General features: G+C 36.8%; 1 protein-coding gene across 4 annotated transcripts in view; it reads right to left on the reverse strand.

Moving 5' to 3' along the window:
* Usp9x (ubiquitin specific peptidase 9 X-linked) overlaps positions 1–18,359 on the reverse strand; it is a 106,496-nt gene that overhangs the window by 9,883 nt on the left and 78,254 nt on the right. For 2 of the 4 annotated variants that reach the window (XM_055599525.1, XM_055599524.1), the window contains exons 30-39: positions 17,741–17,963; positions 15,794–16,014; positions 14,159–14,218; positions 13,214–13,404; positions 9,028–9,201; positions 6,954–7,095; positions 4,538–5,291; positions 3,332–3,455; positions 2,146–2,371; positions 988–1,117 (exon numbers count right to left, since the gene is read on the reverse strand). In XM_055599525.1, coding sequence (XP_055455500.1) covers positions 988–1,117; positions 2,146–2,371; positions 3,332–3,455; positions 4,538–5,291; positions 6,954–7,095; positions 9,028–9,201; positions 13,214–13,404; positions 14,159–14,218; positions 15,794–16,014; positions 17,741–17,963 — 2,245 coding nt within the window. The remainder of the gene's footprint in view (positions 1–987; positions 1,118–2,145; positions 2,372–3,331; positions 3,456–4,537; positions 5,292–6,953; positions 7,096–9,027; positions 9,202–13,213; positions 13,405–14,158; positions 14,219–15,793; positions 16,015–17,740; positions 17,964–18,359) is intronic. The other 2 variants (XM_055599527.1, XM_055599526.1) reach the window with 1 other exon arrangement.

Raw genomic sequence — 18,359 nt, forward strand, 5'->3', positions numbered from 1 at the left:
TCTCTCTCTCTCTCTCTCTCTCTCTCTCTCTCTCTCTCTCTCTCTCTCTCTCTCTCAGATAGGGTCTCTCTACATAGCCCTGGCTGTTCTGGAAGTCACTTAGTAGATCAGGCCAGCCTCAGATTCAGAGATAATTCTTCTGTCTCCCAAAAGCTGGGATTAAAAATGTTCCCCACCATGTCTAACCCTTGAAGTAAAGAGGACTATGGATCATTAAGTACTGCTTGGGTATAGAACATTTTTCAATGTAAAAGGTTTTTTTTTTTTTAAAGTTAAAACAAAAACAAAAACAAAAACAACTGTCTTAAGTTTCTGAACCATTTCTGAATATGGCAGCACATAATTATCACTAAATCAGTATAGTAATACCTTATTGGCAATTTTTTTTTGAGACAGGGTTTTTCTCTGTATAGCCTTATTCTAGACCAGGCTGTCCTTGAACTTGCAGAGATCTGAATGCCTCTGCCACCTTGTGTGCTGGGATTAAAAGTATACACTGGCACACCCGGGTATTATTGGCAATTTTTATACTTTTTACTATTATAATAAATTCATCTCTTGTTCAAGCTCAATAAAATTAAAAAAAAATCAAAATAACAAGTATTTTTTGTTGCCTTTTTAGTTAGTTTGTTTTTGAGACAGAGTTATTCTGTGTAGCCCTGGTTGTCCTAGAACTTGATCTACAGACCTAGTGGCATTAAACTCAGAAAAATCTGTCTGCTTCCCTAGAGCTGAAACTAAAGGTGTAGCCGCCCAACCCCTTATGCTAGAAATGGCCATGTTCATGCTAGACAAGTATTCTCCCCCAATCCAATTTTTAGCAACAAAATAGTGGAAGACAACAGAGCATCATATTTAGGTACAATTCTAGTAATATCTGAACAGGAATGAGCCAGTGGTATTAGATATTTAATCACCGGAACTTCTGAATGACTTTATCATTTAACATAATACTTTAACAGAGATTATGAAAATTTCAATTCTTACCTAAATTGGCATACATTACAAACAAGTTGAAATACTGCTGCAAATGACGTCCATGCTCTGAAACTTCCCTCCTCAACAGATTTAGTACTGCTCTTAGTAAGTGGTCACTCAAGCTTAAGTTGTCATAAGCCTGTAAAGAAGAAAACACTAGCTGATTCTCAAAAAGGTGCGAAGATAATTATAATATGTTGAGCACAGAATACTTTCCTGAAAGAACTGATCACATGAACTCTATCCACCCTGTCCACCACTACTAGATTGATTCAAGAACTTGTGTATGCTAATGTGAGAAAAGAGCTTTACCACTGAGCTATCTCCCAAGACCTCTTACTATTGAAGAAAGCAACTCAATGTGGTTGACCTAAGCCAACTTACATTTCCCAACCTAGCTTCCTAAGCAGAAGGGATTATAGGCCTGTGACAAAAACTGTTTAAAAAAAATCGATTCCTGCAAAGGTAATGAAGATCAAGTAGAATTACTAGTTTTTGTTTTAAGAGTTTTGTTTTGAAACAGGGTCTCAGTATTCAGAACCCAGGTTGGCTTTGAACTCTCAATCTCTCAAGCCTCCTAAGTTTGAGTTATAGCCACGTGTTACCACACCCAGATTTTCAGTTCATTATAGATTTTTCACTTTGCTGCAATTAAAACCAAAAATGTTTATTTAAAAATTCAAAATGAAGTATACATGAAAATCCCATGTGACAACACTACTTTGTAAGCTAATTTAAAAAGAGCTGGTGAGATATCTCAATGGGTAAAGGAGCTTACCACCAAAACAGAGGAGTGGGAATTTGATCTGGGACCCACAAGGTGGAAGGAAAATTGACCTCCACAAGTTGTTTTCTGACCTCTGCACTTGTGCTGCAGCACGTGTTCAACATTCCATACTAAAAGAAGTTTAAAGAGCACACATACACATATAAAAAATTCATTTTAGGAATGTTCTCTACTACTGAACTAGGGCACCCAAGTATTTTAGAAGCGTAAATAATCATTGTTGGGTTTCACCTAATAATTTTAATGAAACTCAAAAGTTGTCTGTTACCGCGGTAAATATAAAAAAAATGTATTTTTAGTACACTCAAGTTTCTCTCTTCAACTTTGAGAAAACACATTTTTCATTTTGTAATTACATAACTAAACAAAGGTACAATTACCTGACTAGAAGGTCCAGGAGATGCAAAAGGTGAAGGACATGGTCCATCTTGCAAGGAAAAATGTGCAATGAAAACTATAAGTTTTGCGAATGCACCTCTCACTTCTGCACTAGGGCATTCCAAAAGGTACTCAGAGAATCGATTTGAAACATTAAAAAGGACATTGTGAGCAAACCAAAAACGCACATTCTTGCTGTGACGAAGAAGAATACACAGTGCATCATACCTACAACAAAATAAACCACAGCTATCAATTCAGTTAGTTCACTTTTCTTAAAGATTCTATCTTTCCTATAGTAAAACGTTCAGAACAAAAACAGCAAATATCTTTTTTCACTGCAGAGAACAGCACTATTGAAATTAAAACGACTGAAGGTACATGTCTTTAATTTCTAGGAAGATCTGAGTTTAAGGCAAGTCTGGTTTACAGAGAGCTAAAGGGCAGTTAGGTCTACACAGAGAAACACTGTGTGTATAGGTGGGGGACAAAAGGGGGAGGATGACAAACAGATGAATAATATATGGCCAACTCTAATCTCATGGAATTATAAAATAGGTGAAAGCTTGTACTGGGTCATTAAAACCCCATAACTAGTCAAAGATGGTGGTTTCAGCACCCAGGAGGCTGAGATTGAGTCCAGCCTAGTCTACAGAGTGAGTTTAAGAATACCTAGGGCTACACAGAGAAGCCCCATTTCTAAAGACAAACAAAATCCATTAGTAAATAATGGTAAAATATTTTCTTACTGTACTATCTTCTGGGTTAAGTTTTATTAAAACAAAACAAAACAAAAAAACAAAACAAAACAAAAAAACCCCAAACAGTTGTGTGTGTGTGCGTGCACATGTGCATGCTGCATGTGTAGGTAAAAAGGGCTACTGACAGGAACTGGTTCTCGCCTTCTACCATGTGGATTTGGGGACTCGAACAAGTTTTGTAAGGTTTGGTGACAAACGTTCACCTACCAAGCCACCTTACTGCCTCTGAGTAAGTAACAACTGTCAATAAAAGGCACCATAATCGTCTGTGTACTTATTTTTACCCTTTAAATTTTTGTGAAGTATTTTTTTTATTCTTTCAATTTTGAAATAATAGTCTCATGGCTCTGGGAAAAAAAAAAAAAAAGCACTCTACTAAAGACCACCACCAAATCTGAAACAGGAATAAAAATCTAAAACAAGTTACCAATCACTGGCAGAGCCACGGACTATTTTCTTTGTGTGAAATCCTGTAGTAAAAAGAAACCTAGCAGCAAGTTGAATACTAATCATAGTGATTTCTTCTGCTTCAGGAGACAGGTGATCTTGTCCTAAAACAAACAAAAAAATATATTTAAAAAACAAATTTCTGTTCAAGCCTTATTTTCAAAAACTCAGTACTCTGAATTCTCAATGTGTGAAAACTGATTACTTATGAAGTTCTTATTCCTCATTTTAGAACCTAATACAGTATTTTATACTAATGTACCAGGAGTTAAACACAGATTTCTTTCAACAAAAACTTTCCTGTCTCCAAACAGAATGTCAATACTTTTTGATCAAACACAAAAAGTATTACTTAGCCAAAAGCAACTATATACACCCTTTCAAAATGAAAACACAAATTTTATAAATTTAAGTAAGGAAGATTAGCTGGGCATGGTGGTACACGCTTTTAGGCCTAGTACTCAGGCAGAGGCAGATGGATCTCTGAGGTCCAAGACAGCCTGGGTGAGAGAGAAACACTGTGTATAAAACAAACAAAACCACAACCCACCCCAAACAAAACAACCCCAAGCCCACAAATACCCCTCACCCGATCAAAAATGAGAATGAGGACTAGAATATATGGCTCAGCAATCACGAATGCTTGTTGCTCCTACAGGTCTGAGGTTATGTTCCCAACATTCACACTACAAGTCCAGTTCCAAGGGATCCAATGCCCTCTTCTGGACTCCTCAAGAACTGAATGAACACGGTGCACAGACATGTATGCAGGCCAAACAGTCAAACATATAGGATGAATAAAGCTGGTGGTGGGCAGACACCTTTAAGCTCAGCAGAGGCAGGCTAATCTCGGATTTTGAGGCCAGCCTGGTCCACAGAGTGACCAGGACACTCAGGGCTACACAGAGAAACCTTGTATGGGGGGGGGGGGGGGGGGAGAAAAAAAAAAAAAAAAAAAGCCCCAAAAAGAATACAGCTAAAAAAGAAAAAGGCTATGCTTGCTAATACATCTTATTTGCAAGATACATTTTACAAATAATATATCTTATTTGTAAGATGTATTAGCAAAGATTATACACACATACATATATATATATATATATATATATATATATATATATATATATATATATATATTATAGCAAAGATTACGCTTTGCTATAAGACGCTAACTGTTGACACTTACCTGGAGGAGGATTTAAGTAAACACCATTACACGTAAGTAGTTTTTTCATAAACTGGAAATATTCCAAACTGTACTGCATTCGGTTGTGCATGAACTGTACATTCTGCTTCCGTACACTTCTCTCAATGGCTGATGGCATAACAATCTGATGGGGCCTTGTGGTGATAGCAAGTTCTGATATGTATCTTACCAACTCATCACCATGATCTATTGTGTCCATTCGTTCATAAAAAAGTATGTATGCATTCCACCACCTTTTCTGGCGCCGGTACGACATGCGCTTCATCATGTGATCAAACACTTCTCCCATGTACTCTCCACCAAAACACTGGTTTTTCATTTCTTCATCATCATCCATTTTACACTCCGTTACATCTCCATCATCAAATTTATACCAGCGATTTTTTTCACCATCCCCTCCATTCCTCTGAATGATGTAAGAATAGTAATGTCCCCCACTTGCTTGACCACTGTGCACAAGCACACCTACAAGTCTGTATTTTGTGCTTCCTGATTTCTCGCTTTCAGACTGTTCATTCTGTTGTATCAGCTGACTTTCTGGGTTTACATTATCTCCCTCCAGTTTAGCAACACCCGCAACTGTGTAAGGTTCCATGTCTAACTCTCGAGGAAATTCAAAGTAATCATTGAACTTGATTGCACATTCTCTTTCCCAGTCATAATCGAATCGTTTTAGTTGGATAGCAAGAACAGGAGGTAATTTCTTAATCAGTAAGCGCTTTACAGTATCAACCTAAAATCAATAGAAAAAAATTAATAGATATAATCTACTGGGGTAAAAGAAAAAAAAAATCAAACCAAAACCCAAGCAAATAGCACCATTCCTAAATTAGAAAGTGGACCTAGGGTGTCACACATGCTAAGCAAGTACTCATCCTTTAGCTGTACTTCCAATTCCTTTTCACTCAGGCTGGCTTTGAACTTGCTCTGTAGCCTAGACAGGCCTTTCCATGTGTGATTCTCTTAGCCTCCTAAAGAACTTGAGGTTACAGGCTTGCGTCACCAAGACCACCAGACCAAGTCAACTTTTCTCAGGATAGGGCCTCATACTATAGTTCCAGTTGGCTTCAGATTAGTGCACTATGAATCTTAGGCAGGCCAAACCCATGGCAATTCTCGTGCTTTGGGTTCTCTTATGTAGTTGTAACTCACTACATCTAGCTCTTCAAGCAAATGATTTTATGTCTAAGTATATTCCACGTGTGTATACACTGGCTGAGAAGACCAGACAATGGCATTAGACTCCCTCAAAGTGGAACCACAGATGGCTGTGAGCTTCCACATGGGTGTTTGAAACGGACTTTCAGGTCCTCTACAAGAGCAGTAAAAGCAAGCACTCTTATCGGCTGAGCTATCTCTCTAGCCTCTTAAGCAAATTCTTAAAAAGCACTGTATCAAGTTTTCCTAAGACTTACTTGAATTACAATCACAAGTTATGTCTGTGAAGTTGATGTAAACATTAACTGGTTAAAAACATGCCTGTATCAGTTAATATAAATTGCAAAAATTAGTCATTTACACATTACTTAATGTCTGGTTTCTATACTGTTCTTACCTCTAGACAACGTTTGTTATTTATACTTATTCCAACTAAGGAATAGTTTACTTTTTAATTAGAAGGTAGGTAGTTGCTTCATACTCCATAACCCCAATGTATAGACTTTATACTTCTCTAAGTAGTGTGATAGGCTTAACACCACAGATGACTTAAGAGGTGAAATGCTTTGGAAGTCAGAAAATATAAACATAATTTACTATTCACACATGTGACTGTCCCTCTCCCTAGAAGAGCTAAGTTCCCATAGATAAAATCTAATCAGGTAGTAAAAATAAATTTTACTGTATTAAAAAATATTTTCAGCAAAACAATCCAGGATGTTAAGAGGAAATATGATTTCCATCAGCTCTGGAGTTTGTTTCTTGGTAGAAACAAATTTACCCGTCTTAATACACATAACAGAGGTTGTTTTTCTAGCCTTTTCTGTCATTACATTTAACTTCCTTCCACCCCAAACTCTCTTAAACACAATTGTTTCTTACCACAACAAAAACCAATCAACACCTTCAACATTCATGAAATATGTCAGGTGTGGTAGTGCACACCTTTAGACCTAGACCTGAAGTAGAGGCAGGTAGATCTCTACTAGTTCAAGGCAGCCTGATTAATACAACCTGGGACATGTAGAAGACTATCTCCAAAAACTAAAACCTCCGCCACCACCAACAGAAAAGACCCCGAATATAGTAATTATAATTAAGGTATGTATACGTGTATAAACACACATACTTTAAGTGAACCACATCCTCAAAGAAAACTCTCTCCTTACCAAGAAGCTACTGATAACCCATAATTCCGCAGTTAGTTATCATAGTTACCGTAACAGATAATTCATACCTTTTTATTGCATTTTTCACAATGATAAGCATTTGCCCCTTCTAGTAAATCTCCTTTGACATACTGTTCCAAAGAATCAAGAAGATTTTGGTGGTTTCTAATGTCTACATTCAGAGTTGTGAAAGATTCTTCACATTCATACCTAAAAATATTTAGGAAATTATCAGAAAAGGATTTATCCTTAAGTTCGCTACAAACATCATTATAAGAAAACTAAACTTGTAATACTCAGACCACAAAACCTGTAAGTTATAGAATGTTACCAATACTGAGGCCGTTTTTAGACTGTGCTGGTCACTACATTAGGTTGATTACAAACTTTATATGCTTAGTTCTGTATCTTCATGATAAAATTGCTAGAGAACTAACATTACCCACTTGAGTAAAATGGAAATTAAGACAATCCTGCCAGGGAGGCAGAGACAGGCTGATCTCTTTAGTTCAAGATGAGCCTGTTCTAGTTTCATGACAGCCAAGAATATACAGAGAAATCCTGTCTCAGAAAAACTAACCAACCAACCAACCCAAACCAAACCAATCAACCGACCAATCAGACAGGGCTATACGGGCTTAAGCTCTTTTTTAGTCTACAATATTTTCAGGTGTGATTTGTTTTGACAGTAATTATGGACTCCATTGTATCCGTGGCAAGTGCTCAATTCTGCCATTCATAAAAGTAAACAGTATATAACAGAGTGAGCAAGTTCCAGTAAAACTTTTTAGAAATAGGTTACTGGCTAGGTTAGGTCCATGCTCTTTTATCTTTTTGACCACTCTTCTGGGCAAATCAAGTACTGTTATATTAGACATGGATTTAGTTGTTGTTCAAGCATTATGGATCTGACTTGAAGAATATGTTTTTAAAATTTCCTCTTGGCAAAAAATATCCAACACTTTACAAGACTAATAGAAACAGATAATCATCAATAAGGGTTTAATAATTTTGTCATTTGCTTCAAATTAAAGCTCTTTCAAAGGACCAAAAAGTGCCCAGGCTAGGGAAGAATATGCCCAAAGAACACAAACAACTTCTCATGTAAACTCTAAAATCATTGAAGTTCTGATTTATGTAGTACACTTCAATCACTTACTAAAAAACAAAATGCTGTATTCAGTGATAAACTAATCCCATGAGTACATAAAATAGTTTGGCTTATGTAAAAATATCATCTTTAAAAAAATTACACTGTGATCATGCTGGTTCTAACTCCACAATGTTGGACTTGAGGATGGTTTACCTTGCTGAGCCATTTCACTGGCTTTAAAATTATCAACTTGTTTTAAAAGAATTTTAATTGAAAACAATTTAAAAAATATCATTTACCGTGTGTGTGTTTGACTGTGTGTACTACCCATACACAATACATTGTCAGAGAACAACTTTGTGAAGTTGGTTCTTTACTTCTGTATCTTGCCAAACTTGAGCCTCCAAGTGACTTTTATAAGCTGAACCAAATCACTGCATCTAATCAAAAAACGTATTTTTTAAAAGTTCTGTCTAAGTTTGTATGTCTGTCATGTTGTATGTCCACAAAGGCTAGAAAAGTATGTTGGAAGCCCTGAAGTTTGAGTTCTGGTTATTTACTGCTGATATGCATCCTGGGAAATAAACTTGGGTTCTTTGGAAGAACAAGAGCATGTAACTGATGAGTGAGCTCTCCAGGGACCAGCTACTTAAAAAAAAAAAAAAAAAAAAAAAAAAAAAAGCTAACCCTTGTGCATGGGTGTTTTGCCTGCATGTATGTCTGTGTACATTGTACATGACCAGTGCCCACAGAATCCATTATAAAATTCTAAGATAAATGCCAAACTTACAAGTAATATCTCTAGTTATGTGGAAACTATTATATTACTTCCTTAGGAATACATAAAAGAACTGAAAGTATGAAATAGTAAGACATTGAAAGCAATAAAGGAAATCAAGTTATTTAACAAAACCAAAAAGTCATCCCAAAGAACTCAGATATTCACAGTTGTAGCAGTTTAACAGATACTGGCATCTTCTATTTTTATATTAGCACTAATTAAGAATTTTATTCTTGTTGGCGCAACAGTATTATATAGTGGTACTTACCTATGTGGGCAGCCTTGGCAAATCTTCTGATCAGCAAAGGAACCTCCCAAGACTTTACTTAGCATAGCTGGATGCCCTAAGGCTTTTAAAGCTTCATCTAAACTATCCACCAACGAATTAAAGAACTCTAAAGCATCATGTTGTTCACGAAGATTAACAGGCTCACCCCAAAGCCTGAGAAATGAATGGAATATTAACATGTAACAATCGCAACAATAACAAACATTTTATTTTCTAAGGTTGTGGGTAAGGCAATTACAATGACCGCATACTGCAAGCACAGAAGTAGAAAGCAATAAAAAAGCCAGCACTTTATGTTTAGACTATGAGGTGTCAGTGAGACTCACAGTAAAACTGTGCCTTAGAAATACTGATATGGTTAATAGACAGCATGGCTCTCAGAGGGACAATTGACTCAGGTAGTGTGACACACACACACACACACACACACACACACACACACACGCGCGCGCGCGCGCGCGCATTTTGAACCCAGCTGTCGAGAACATTAAAATGAAGTGGTGGATCTTACAGGGACATATGTCCATTACACCACCAAAGCCATCTGATAGGACACCAAGGTATCAGTTATTATCGTTAGTTAATAACTGATAAATAATAAATAAACAAGCTGCTCATGTATGTACAATAAGATGTCTGAATCTTGATTAATATACTTTTCGTGCTCACCTCTGAATCTAATCACAAGGAAACTGAATCTAATCACAAGGAAACAACCTAATTGTGAGGTTCACTAATACAAAGAGTAGAAAACAACAAAAGCATAAGAAGAGATAAAATACCTAGCATTGTGACTCACACCTGTATCTACTAAGGTAGCTGAGTCAAGAAGGATCCTGATTTCGAGGCCAGGCTGTACACCAGTCTCAAATAACAAAATTCAAAACACCAAAAGTAAAAACAAACAAAACAAACAAACAAACAAAAAAAAAAAACCACCAAGAAGGAGAAATATAATCAAGAAGCAAATTTCAGCATAAAAGGTAAGAAAGCAAACAGTTCTCAGAATAAATTGAACAGAATTTTTTTTTAATTTATAAAAGCCTTATAAGAGGCAAAACACAAAAGTCTGAGACTGAATTCGCTCCCAGTACTAAGTAGGGCCTTAGTTAGGATATATATAAGAAACTGCAATTGTTCTTGTTGCTGGGAATGTAAAAACCAATTCTTTATAGTGAAGGAAAAAAAATGAAGAGCCTCACTCTGCCAGAAGCAGGAGAGGAGCGGCAACCCTCTAGGACCTTCTGTCAGTTGCTAAAAGGTCCCGTGGAAGACTTAAGTTTTCCGTTGATGGGATGGGAGTTTGGGTCCTTGGACATGCTAAGTTAAGTGTAATAGTACTAGTTAACTGTATCCTCTGTACCTTGAAGCAGCACTATTTGTAGTGTTTTCTTTTTTTCTTTCCCCAAGACAGTATCTGTGTAGCCCTGGCTGTCCTGGAATTCACTTTTATAGACCCCTTGCTTCTGCTTAAAGGTATGTACCATCACTGCTTAGCAAGTGTACACCACCAAGCTAGTGTAGTGTTTCTTACTGGAGTACTGTAGCACAGTAAGTACTGAGTTAAGAAGATGAGTTTAAGTTAAAAAAAAAATACCAACCACATAAAAACCACCCACACTTATGCTGTTTATACTGTGAAACTATAGGATAACACATGTGTACCAAAATAGTTGGTGAGGCAGTCTTACCATCTACATAAATAAGTTTAAGACTGTTCTCACCAAATGATTATTAGAAAAGGAGCAAGCCTGCCCTGTAGGATATTATTCCCTCTGTTCATGGATTTTTCTCCTACGCACAAACCAGTAATGGTGGGCCACTATCACCACCATTAACAGCAGCCAATCAATGATCCCTCCCTTTCAAATGTCCCATCTTGGACTTCAACTCTTTTAAATTGACCTAAACCCTTTCTCTTGACAGGGTTAAGATTAGCAGCTGGAAACATTTCACTGTATAAGTTGAGTAAGTAATCCAGAATGATTGCTGCTAAATGAACTGATACCACAAAAGAGACAGAAAAACACGAAGATCAATTCCTCATGGAGGTGAACATGGAGGCACACCACTCTTCCAATAGCCTTGCCTATCCCCTGCACAAAAGCAAAACCACCATGCTGGAGCTGGGCAAGGTGGCACACGGCTGAAATCCCAGCACTTGAAGAGGCAGAGGCAGGCAGATCTCTTGTGAGTTCAAGGCCAGCGTGGTCTACGACAGCCAAGGTACACAGAGAAACCCTGACGGAAAACAAAACAACAAACCCATGCTGGTTTGATCAAGTCTCTGTATCTCACTGGGCACCTTAGAGAACATGCAGTGGGAAAAGAGAAAATACTACTTGTGGTATATGGTCCTCATGTGGGTCCTGATTTTGAGAAAGTATTAAGGAAAATTATTTTGAGATACTGAGGAAAGTTCAAACACTGTATTCGACATCAAGGGAGCTTTAAGAAGGACAGTAAGAGATTATGATGTTTTAAGACAGACATCAAAGAAACATTTTGAAATAATTATAGGTGAAGCTATTATCTGTGATTTCTCTCAAAATACAGGAAGGGCTATGTGTAAGACTATGACTTGACTACTGGTCAAGTTGAGTGGAAGTATGTATGAGTCCCTATGATTCTATTGTATATGCCTCAGATATTTTAAGTTATGCTTAAAATGAAAGACTAAAGGAGGCTCCAGAGATGGCTCAGCAGTTAAAAGCACGTCCTGTAGAGGGTAGAGTTCCCAGCACACACATAGCAGGTAAGAACCTTTTGCAATGCCTGTTCTAGAGGGTTCAATGTCCTATTCTGACCTCCAATGGCACCAGGCATAGATGTGGTGCATGGACACACATATAGACAAAATACACACAAAAAAAACATTTAAATGAGTAATTTTTTGATTGAATGTACCTTTAATTCCAACACTCTCGAGTCAGAGGACATCTGAGAGTGAGGCTAGTCTACTCTACAAAACAAGTTCCAGAACAGCTAGGAGTAGAGCATTGGTCTCAATATGTGGGTTATCACACCTTTTGGTAAACATATATCCTAAAAAATTATTTACAATTCATAACACAAAAATTACAATTATGAAGTAGCAACAAAAATAATTTCATGGTTGGGATCACCATAAGAAGAACTGTAACTGTAATAAAGGCTTACAGCATTAAAAAAGGTAATAACCATTGAGTAGGGAGGTGTGCAGCCGGAGGAGTTGGACTTTGAGGTTTCAAAAGCCTATACCAGGACTAGTGTCTGTTTCTCTGCCTGTTGCTTGTAGATTAGGATGTACTACTCCAGTACCATGATGATAATAGACTGATCTGAAACTAAGCAAGACCCCAATTTAATGCTTTCTTAAATAAAAGTTGCCTTAGTCATAGGGTGTTCTCACAGCAATTGAACAGTAACAAAGACAGCAAAAGAGAATAAAGAATGTTGTTCCTATATGTATGAAAATATCACATAGTATACTATAAGTCTGTTTAATTTTTAGCATGTCAAATTAACAAAATAATTTTGTCATTCCTCTCTCCATATCACAATTATGGAAAAAAAAACCTATGGACCCTTTCAAACCAAGAGAAGAAAAATCTAAGGATGGTTAAGAATATTACTTTTGCTTAAATATGTAACATTAAATACTCAACAATATCTATATTGGTTTTTAGAGACAAGTTTTCTCTATGTAGCCACGATTGTCCTGGAACTCCTCTATAGACGAGGCTGGCCTTGAACTTACAGAGATCTGCCTGCCTCTGCCTCCTGAGTGCTCAGATTAAAAGTATGCATCACCACTACCTGGCACATTTAGAGATTTTTTTTTTTTTTTGGTTTTGATAGTTTCTCTGTATGGAGCCTTGGCTCTCTTGGACTCACTTTTGTAGAGCAGGCCGGCCTTGAAATCACAGAGATCCACCTGCCTATGCTTCCCAAGTATGGAGATTAAAGGCATGCAACACCATTGCCTGGTTTATGCCATCTTAAGATATGTATATGAGTATGAGTTTTTGGATTTTGTCTTGTTTTTGTTTTTTGAGGCAGGGTTTCTTTGTGGAATGGCCCTAGCTGTCCTAGGCTTGCTTTGTAGACCAGCCTGCCTCTGCCTCCCAAGTGCTGCGATTAAAAGTATAAGCCAACACATCTGGCTTATACGTCAAATTTTTACCTGAACTGTTTCCAAAATCCTCTGGGTACATAGTACTGTAGTCGAGAAGCGGCTAAATGCCCAAAGATAACCTGAAGGTGTCTTAGAACACCAATATTGTACTCTTTCCTATCTTCTGTTTTACTCAGTGCTGGTTTGTCTTCAAATTGTTGAGGATATCCAAACACATCATCCCTGGGATCAACATTGCTCTAGAAATCAAAAAGTTATCATTAATGAGCTAATCAGAACTTTAGTCAAGTAGGTTGAGATAAATTCCAGTTAGTAAACATACATTTTAACTTTGTTTCCAAGCACCTGATTTTCAAGAGGTGTATACATTTATTAGTCTTTATTTGTGCCATTTCATATTAATGAGAATGTAGAGATTAATAGTTCTAAAACAATGAAGCTGAACTCTGTTTAACATTACATAGAAAAATCAAGCCAATTTGCAATGAAGCCCTAAAATTAGAGCTAAAACAAAACTCTTAAAAAGGAAAAATTTTCAAGACATTGTAGCTAGCAATGGTTTCTTACTATGACATCAAAAGTACAAGCAACATAACAAGTTGGATCTCAGAAAAAAAGAAACTTTTAGGTAAGCATACTGCCAAGAGAGGCAACAAATTTAGCCTGAAAGGAAAATTAAAAGTCACTTATCTGATGAGGAAGTAGAATACAGAATATAGGACTCCTTAAACCCATAAATCAAATTTCAAAATGCAAAAATCTGGCAAGGCTTTAACCCCAGCACTTAGAAGGCAAAAGCAGACAAGCTTCTATGAGTACAACATGTTCTACCTTAAATTCAACTAGAATACCTACTATGCTTAAAACTAATAGCAGGGTCTAAGTGAGTCTATATATTCATGTTTGTAACAGAAGTATTCGTAGTAGCTAAGATGAGGAAGCAATCCAAGTGTCTGTGACAGATGAAAAAGATAAACAAAATGTGCTACATACAGCCAGTGAAGTATTATCCAGCTGGCAGGAGGAGGCCCATAAGTTCCAGGTCAGTCTGCACTATTCTCAAAAAAAAAATAAAAAAATAAATAAAAAAAAGGCAAACCTAGTCAGAAAAGAGCAAACACTACATGATTCCACTTATATGAAGTACTTTAGAACAGTCAAATTTATAGGTAGAAAAACAAAGCGGTGGTCAAGGGCTGTTTTTGAAAGAGTTCGGAGGAGTTCTTTAAAAATACACTTCACTTTTACAAGATGAAAAATTGTGGATATGGTGGTAATGGTATACAAAAAAAAAGTGCAATTAATAGTATTTAGCTGTATTCAGTAACACAGTTAAGATCAGGTGTATTTTAAGACTCTGGAAAACAAGTAGTAGAGTTGAACATTGCATCATGGGCCTGGAATCCCAGCTACTTAGGAGGATTACTTGAGCCCAGGAGGTAATGGGTAACCTGGGCAACACAAGTAACATGAAAATTAACAAGGTTCAAAATCATGAGAGCTACAAAGGAAAATTTATAGTTCAGTGGACATCTTGTGTTTGAAACCTTTGATACAGAAATAGACTGTATTTAGTTCCTAACCAGGTCTGGATACAAGCTTCCCAAGCTTTGGTAAAAAGTAAAAATACGCAGTCCCCAATCCCTGGACCATCTAAGACCAGTAGGTCTGGGGAAGTGCTGTTTTAGAAACAACTTCAGCTTCCAATTTTGCTAAAGGAGAAATACCCAAAAACATTTAGTACAATGAGAATACACTCACAGGCTTCTCACTTCAGTTCCTACTACGACAAGCAAGGATAGATAAAACAATAAAAACAAAGAGGCATAGGGTAGGTACAGATTAAAACCCAACTTCAAATTGGCCTTAACTTTCACCTTTTGCTACTGCTTAAAATTTTTCACTACAAGCAGCTTAAAACTTTGTCACAGGATCAGGTAAACAGTATTTAAAGTAGAGAAAGCAAACCAAAAGCAGCAAGCACAGATAAAAGTGAAAAACATCGCCTAGTGTGGTGGAATACACTGTAATCCTATCACCTGGAAAACCGAAGAAGCTGGATACCTTCAGAGGCCAGTTTGGACAACACAACAAGACATTCTCAGAAGGAAAAAAAAAGACAGAATCAAAAATGGAGCAAAAAAGTGAATACAATTTCAAATTGCATAGCTCAAGACAATTTTTTTGTCTAATGTGGCCCAGAAAAGCCTAAAGATCAGCCATTGGTGATTTAAACTAGTCAATCATTACTTTGAAAAGGTAAGTACTTTAACTGTTGTATTGGAGATCTTCTACAGTAAGTGGTAGGCCAAGTGAGAGAGGCTACACTAACTTTCAAACATATTTTGACAGTCTAAGGAAGAAACACAATTTGCTCTTCACATTCACTGACAGCACCTGTGGCTTCACAATGGTAAATATTGGGAAGAAAATTGATCCTGCAGACAACTTGTTTATCAGTGGATTTTGATATTCTGTGCAGAGGGGTGTTGGAAGGGAATTCAGGATCAATCTCCTGTGGAAACTGATTGGTGACTAGTACTTCTCCCCTCAGTATCCAATGAGAGAACGGTATCTGCTATCAGAATTTCAAACACAGAAAACAGAAGTAATAGAAATAAAATTTACCTCATTGTCCTGCTTCTCATCCCCAGACATATCATCATCTACATCACTACCTGTGCCTTCAATTGCAAGAATACCGTTCCTGATAGACGGAATCATATAGAGTTGCTGAATCACAGAATTCATGTAACAAGTAGCACCGGCATTTTTCAGCCCTACAAATCCTTTCGGTGGGCGGGGTCCAACAGGTGGCAGGTATTCCCACTCAGTAAGTGCTTCACAAGCTGGAAAAGATACAAGTCTTATAGAACGAGCATAAGCAAATTTGTGCTTTTCAAGCTGTTAATCTGACAAAATAGCAACACTACTACCTAAGAAGCCACTGGAGGCAGGGATCTCACTTGGCAATTCTCCAACAATAAATTCTTTTAAGATAGATAGCAACCCCTGTCAATGCAGGCTCCTTCATCCACCAATCTATGATACTAGTTTGCCTGTTTTTGAGACTAGGTCTCATATAGCCAGGCTGGCCTGGAACTATCACTGTAACAGAAAGTGATCTTGAACTTAAGATCATCCTGCTTTTACCTAGCCCCAGTGCTAGGATTATAGATATGAATCACCATGCCTAATTTCTATAGTACTTACTGGGCATCAAAGCTACTGTTTTATGTATGCCAAGCAATCAAGCAGCATTCTAACAACTAAGCTACATGCCAAACTCCCACAAACACTGTTATTTTTAATCTGATGTTGCTTCAATGGCAGTCTGATATATTCAGATGAGATATCATACAGCTAACATTTCCTTGTCAGATCTGATTTTATCTGTACTATCTAGTCATTACTTACTTTTTGAAAAACATTTTTATATATATATATGTTTGTGAACAGAGGCCAGAGATATGTGTAGAACCCCTAGGATTGAAGTTACAGTATCTGTGAGATAACCATTGCGGGTGCTGGAAACCAATATTAATATCACTTGCTAGGGGGCCAGTTAAATAAATGACAATATACTGAATGAAGTGAAAGCTACATAACTAATAGATGAAAAGGTAAACCATTAACATGTTGGACAAGGAAATGACAGTAATATCAAGTGGAAAACAAAGTGAACAATAATAGAGAGAAGGGAACAGCAGTTAAGAGCATTGCCTGTTCTTCTAGAGGAACTGAAGACACAGAGAAGATGAGAATAAACATGAATGACGGTAATAATTATAGCTAACTAAAAGGCCAAGGAAACAGATGGGGAGAAATGTACTTTTTAGTATATAATCTCTTTAGCACTTATTTGCTTTCAGTTAAAGTTGCCTTGCTCACTGTGTTTAATCACAGTGATAAAAAATTAATACAAACTGGTTGGATTCAAACTCACAGCAACCTTTCAAGGTACTGGGATTACAGGTGTGTATTCCAAACTCAATTTATACTTAAATGCCACCCCCTCTGGCTCCAGACAGTGTTTCTTTATGTAGCCTTGGTTGATCTGAGCTTGCTTTGTAAACCAGCCTAGACTTAGAACTCATATAGATCCACCTGCCCCTGCCTCCTCAAGTGCTGGGATTAAAGGCTTGAGTCACCACCCCTGAAAAAAATTTTAACATGCAAATATATTACTAAAAAAAAGAAAAAGAAAAAACAAAACAAACCCTCCCCATTAAGCTAAAAATTTCTTTACCTCATCACATTTATATTTCCTAGAACATAATGAGAACTTGAAAGAAATGTGAAGCCACTTTTCTGGGAGGGGCTGAATTCTGTGTCAAGAGAGTTAGGGTTTGGTTGCAATTACTGAGGCTCCTGACTTAATAAGCAGATAGGCTGTATTTCACATTTGAAAGATTTACATTTAACTTACAAAATACTTTGCATGTATGTTCTCTTATCTGCTAAAAGTCTTAAGACTAGTTGCTAACAAAACTATGGCTTAAAGATGTTTATAAAAAGAACAAACAGAATCTAAAAACAGAACCATTACTATAACCTTATGTTTGAAGTACTTACTAGTTATTGCTGTACCAATATAATACATTTCAGTCAAAGAATCTACTATCTGTTTGAGGTTTCTCACACAGCCAACAGCTAATGCTACTAGTAACTCAAAACCAGCATTAATCGTAGATGGTGAGCCACAGACAGGAATGGCCTGTTCAGCTGGGAGTTCTCCATTTCTCATATATTGCAGGTAAACATTAGATGCAGGAAAGATGAAATCATCGATTAATTCCTAAACAGATGAAAAGAGAAATATTTTAGGATTTCACACTTTCTTTTATCATAGAAAATGTATGTGGGCTTTTTAGAGAAAATACTCCACTTTTAAACACTACTTACAAACACACCTAATTTGTTATTTATTTGTTTTTAGGTATTAAGACATAATTGCTTAGTACCTAGCAATTTATATTTTACATTTACCTTTTTTTTGGTTGACAAGAGGCTCTATGTAACCCTAGCTGTCCTTGAACTCAAAAAGATCCTTGTGCCCACTTCTATTTTACATTTACCTTAAAAATCAAATTGCTATCAATATAAGCCAATTTTGAATAGATAAAATTATACTAAAATGACATATTTTTAGTCTGAATTACCCTGTTAAAAAAACTTATCAAAGACTGGTATG

This window comes from Psammomys obesus, unplaced genomic scaffold (genome assembly GCF_907164565.1).
Source record: "Psammomys obesus unplaced genomic scaffold, mPsaObe1.curated_primary_1811, whole genome shotgun sequence".
Classification (NCBI taxonomy): domain Eukaryota; kingdom Metazoa; phylum Chordata; class Mammalia; order Rodentia; family Muridae; genus Psammomys; species Psammomys obesus.